General features: G+C 41.9%; 1 protein-coding gene across 1 annotated transcript in view; it reads right to left on the bottom strand.

Annotated features, from left to right (window-relative positions):
• Positions 1 to 1,867: 1,867 nt before the first annotated feature.
• LOC308368442 (UDP-glucuronosyltransferase 2C1-like) overlaps positions 1,868 to 5,000 on the bottom strand; it is a gene marked incomplete at both ends in the record, with an annotated part of 4,014 nt that continues 881 nt past the window's right edge. Inside the window, 5 exons of the mRNA XM_080842612.1 lie at positions 1,868 to 2,150; positions 2,778 to 2,997; positions 3,119 to 3,206; positions 3,429 to 3,560; positions 4,089 to 4,237. Of these exons, the coding sequence (XP_080698738.1) occupies positions 1,868 to 2,150; positions 2,778 to 2,997; positions 3,119 to 3,206; positions 3,429 to 3,560; positions 4,089 to 4,237 (872 nt within the window). The remainder of the gene's footprint in view (positions 2,151 to 2,777; positions 2,998 to 3,118; positions 3,207 to 3,428; positions 3,561 to 4,088; positions 4,238 to 5,000) is intronic.

Below are 5,000 nucleotides of genomic sequence, written 5' to 3'. Positions count from 1 at the left end.
CATTCATTAAGGGTTATAAAGTTTTAGTAATGCCTCATAATGAGTTTAAGTCAATTGTAATTATATGTTTATATAACTATTTATACATGGTCGAATGTAGTCTATTTGTATGATTCCATGAGACTTCGACAGTTTGAGTTGGACATCCTGGTATGTTTAGCAGCCATTGTTACTCACACTGACTTATTCACTGGCTGGGATTCATATTCCTCAGGCTATGGTGTGATGTTCAATTTAAGCTTTTGGAAAACATGACATCAGAGCTCTCCATTAAAGTCTAGAAATAATCCTGTCCCAATATGAGTTTTCGTCAGAGGCACATATTACAGTAATAAGGAAGGCGCTATGACGCAAGTCTCAGTCTTCTCAGGTTTATGTACATGGTGAAGCCCTTAACAGCGCTGATGTTCACATGCACTGCTCTAGTGGTAGCTGTAATATTGACATGCTAATTACAGAAATGATTCAGCCAGCCATGAGACAACCAAACAAACACGAGTTAGAACATGAGTTAAACACAGAGACTGTGGTTGGTAGAACTGAGCATGTTGACATGGTTACCCTGTGTAAACAAACAAACATACAAAAAGCAGTCAGATTGAGATGAGTAACTTCACGTTTGTGTTGGAATGCCTTGAATGTAGTAATAGTCAGTGCTTTGCCAATGAATGAAACAATGTGGTGAAGGCTTTTGAGACACCAAAATGGCACCGTTAGGCTTTGGACAATGGCAATGGTGTAAAGGTAAAGGCATCTCCGTTCTTCTTTGGGCTCCTAAAAGATGAATTGTCCATGATGCACAGTTCCAACAATGTCTTTAAATTACCCCATGAATACATTAATAATACTATTAAATTAATTCAGTGTGCAAAGTGCAATGATATTGTAATACTACATCCAACGTATTTATGTTACCTGTGCACATATCTGCTGAAATAATGAAATAATGGCCCATTATCACATGACTTTGGACCTGTAAACATGATTATGCAAAGCTTACAGGACGTTACCTCACAGTTCAATGTCCTTCATATTAACGATTAAACAAATCCTCACCATGTAAACTGTCAAGTCTCTTCAAGCTTTTCAGTCTCAATATGATCAAATACTAGAGTCTCATGAGCTTCACCAAGGCACAGAGTGTAGTTTGAGAAAACCCAATGCACAACAGTACAGTGGCATTTGGTCTGTTATACCCGCACCAAAAAGCACCGTGTAACACACTGACTTTTAGTGGATAACAGCACCATCAATGACAGGAAGTGCAGATTGCGTTGATCAATGGCTGGGTCGATGCTTTCATTTCTCGGGGTTCATTGCCAATTCCTTCACAGTTCCTAAATTCAACTGAAAACTATTTTTCAATGACAAACAAAACAAAAGATAATAATAAAATAAAAAAAATGACTTCTGACAGTGTCGTGGCCTGCCTATTCTCTCTTTATTTATGCACAGGAACGGCACTTTGATGAAGCTCTTGACACTTGTCTTTGATCATTTCGAGACTGAAATGCTTGAAATGTCACTCGTCACGTGTTTTGGCTCCTGTCCACACACACATGTTGATACATTGGATTATATACCCCGATTAAAGTCCTTACATAACCTTACTCACTGACACACCCTTATTGTCACCTCTACCTCAGTCTTGTAGTAATTATAATGTGTTAGGGTGCTATTATTCAATTTGATGTACTGTAATATTGTAGCATTGTAATAGGTTCACACAGTCAAGAGTCACGTAACAGTGCGGCCAAAAAATGAATCTGCCACAAATACATTCTTCTCCGCATCTGTAAACTGCACCAACACACACACAGACAGGTGATATTGATATATTGATTTGTGTGCATTATTCTGAGTTCAATCAGTCGTTTTTTGTCTTCCAGTGCCTCTTCCAGCAGCACTTGCGGAAACACAGTCTGCACACCTGAAAGGTCAGCCAGCTGAACAGCATCGCCACGGACGACAGGAAGAGGGCCACGTCCAGGCAGAAGTACTGGACCCAGTTGAGGCTGTGGGCCTGGACCCGCAGGTGTTTGGCTCCTTTGTTGCGCATCACAAACTCGGTCCAGAACACGGCCCGGTCCAGGGGCCTCATTGGCTGATCATGATGGAGGCGTGACAGCCTCAGGATGTTCTCTTTGTACCTGATGGGGAAATCATTTGCATCATGGTCTTGTTAATGAAATGTATGCCCCCTACATTTTTGCTTGGCAAAATGTCTTCAAATCTGATGTATTAGAAATGTGCCATTCAAAATGCCCAGTATTTAATGCTCACACAAAACACCGTTGCTTAAACAGGACATTTGTGTTTGTGTTGGCCTTCAGCCTCACGAAATTACAAATGAAAAAGTATGACCTTCGACCCAGCTTTCCCCTATGTACGTCAATGCCTGCATATGAACGTCCATGTTTCTATAACTTTTACTCAGAACAGAGGACCCTCCCCCCTGCAAATCTTAAATGGCCCTTCAGTTATAGCTAACTAAAAGAAAGCAGTTAGCATGCTAGCAAGCTTAAGCCAGTGCCAGCAGGGGTCGTCATGCTCTCCGACTACCTGGAGGGAAACTTGAGCAAATAATTTGCTGTCAATACCTGCCTGAGCTTCGTGACGTGACATTGCTAACTATTTTAGGTACTTGTTCAAGTACTCTGGCTGAAGACAGTCCTATTTAGGTTTTGAGAAATCCCTTCAGGAGCAGGGTGAACAGAAAAAAAAGACGTTTTATATGTGTAAAGTTGACTGTAGTCTGTCATCAGAAAAGAACTTACGATGGGTTGTTTATCACAGTGCGAAGGCCTTCCACCAGGTCATCTGAGTCCATATTGTAGAGGTCTAGATTGACAGCCACACCTTTCTTTTCCAGGATGAATATGTTGTCGGGTTGGTCAGCGAACAGAGGAATGCCCACCAGAGGGACTCCGTGGTAGATTGCTTCGTACAATCCGTTGGAGCCTCCGTGGGTTATGAAGGCTTTCGTTTTTGGGTGTCCTTTTCGTGTGAAAAGTGATAAAAAAGGGGGGAACTCGTCAAACCTCACAAAAACAGGTTAAACAGAGTGTAGAGTGAAAAGAGTATTTTTATTTTTTTTATTGGGGTAAAATGATCTCACCCAGCAAATCATTCTGAGGGATCCAGTTGTAGATTCTTATGTTGGCAGGAAGATTCTGAGGTCTCTCTCCAGCAAACCCCCACACAACCTGAGGCCACACATCAACAGTTACTTCTAGTGATTAAATATTCATTAAATACTTTGATCAAAGTGTATCTACATGATGATTTTAAGGAACTATGCTGTGCAACCTTTGACACGAATGCCTCCAGTGTACCATACAATAACCCTTAATAATTCCTTGGATCCCAACTGGTTGTGCAAAGCTTTGATTGTGCAAGTGTTATGAAACAATGCAAGCAGAACTTACCTTCTGAGGCATCTGTCCTAAAGCTGACACAAACATGTCTCTCCTCTCCTCCGTGAGGTTCTTGTACAGAGAACCGAATGAGAACACGACAATGCCATCATCACCTGAGCTCTGCACAAACTCCTCCAAGTCCTGAAGAAAGACAGAACAACCCCACAATCATTTGGCATGGCTGCAACAGAAGACACAGTACTAGAGGATGGTTGCTCTTCAGACTGCTACGTCTCTCCATACCACTAGGGGGCAGGACAGTGGAGACTTGAAAGACTTATCAAATGTGTCACAATAAAGCACAATGGAAAGGCTGTACCAAGAAGATGTGTCACTAAGCTAGAAACCCCATTGACGTCACAGGTGACATTCACTTGTGCCAGTACACTGCAAAGAGGTACCAGACGTGTCCAGCTTGTGTGCTGTAGTCCAATAACCTATTGGCAGGTCTTGGACCAGTTCTGATGGGCATGAGCATTGCTTTTCATCCATATATGTTCACAGGCGGAGATCCCGGTATTCGGTATTTAGCAGTTTATGCTAGCTCTCGTGAAAGCAATTTTTTCATGCCCCCCCCCCCCCCCCCCGGAATTACTCTCTGAAATGTTACCATGTATTGTCCCCCCCTACAATGAAATGGGATCTCCGCCCCTGTATCTGTTGCCTCACCGCCGGAAGTGGCTTTGAAGGTTTGCAGTGATGGCCTCCGATGAAGATGAAGTTTGGAGGGAAGGGTCTCGGGTAGTCCCAGTCCCAGTGAGAGCGCACGAACCAAAGGTCAGCTTTTCCCATTATTTCACACATTCTCGTTGGTTTCCCTAGATGATAATGAGGAGTAGCAAGACAGAAATGCTCTTTAGTTTTTTTTTTTTTTTCAATAAAGATTTGATATTCAACATTAGATTTACATATACATGTGTAAATACACATAGATGTGTAAGTACACATACATGTGTAAATACCCCTGACATGCTAAGAAGCACAACTATTGTGTGATTTTATGAAATATACAACACACAGCTTTCTCCCCTAACATCATTTGTCACCTAACAGCATTTCAATGTTGCAATGAGATGGCCTTCCACTAGAACTGTCAAGCAGAAATGAACACTCTGGTGATGGTGTGTAAAACTCCCAGGCCTGGCCCTTATGCCTGACGTCGGTTCATGGCCCTTACGCCTGACGTCAGTTCTTAAGTTGGTGTTCACGTTTGCAACCTGCCATTCAGTTCATCATAAATGAAATTATACACTCAGTTATTCTTTGTGTTTTCAGTTGTATGCGTGTAGACGTCCGTTCTTAAGTGGGTGCTCGTGTTTGCAACCTGCCATTCAGTTCATCATGAATTAAATTATACTCTGACAGGCCCTGTTTTTTTTTTTTTTAGATGTATGCATGTTGGTCAGTCCTTTTTTTGTGTGCTTTGAGCTGTGGTATCAGTTAGTGTGAGCCAGAGAGTGATGTGAATGCATGTGTATTGCCTGAATGTGCTGTTTTCTCACGTTTAAACAGCTAAAAGGTTAACTAGAATAAAAAAGAAAAACTTGTTATGACAAAAGACAACCACTGGGGCATGGAGTC

Source organism: Sprattus sprattus (assembly GCF_963457725.1).
Source record: "Sprattus sprattus genome assembly, chromosome: 7".
NCBI lineage: Eukaryota > Metazoa > Chordata > Actinopteri > Clupeiformes > Clupeidae > Sprattus > Sprattus sprattus.
This window is presented reverse-complemented; position numbering and strand designations above follow the sequence as displayed.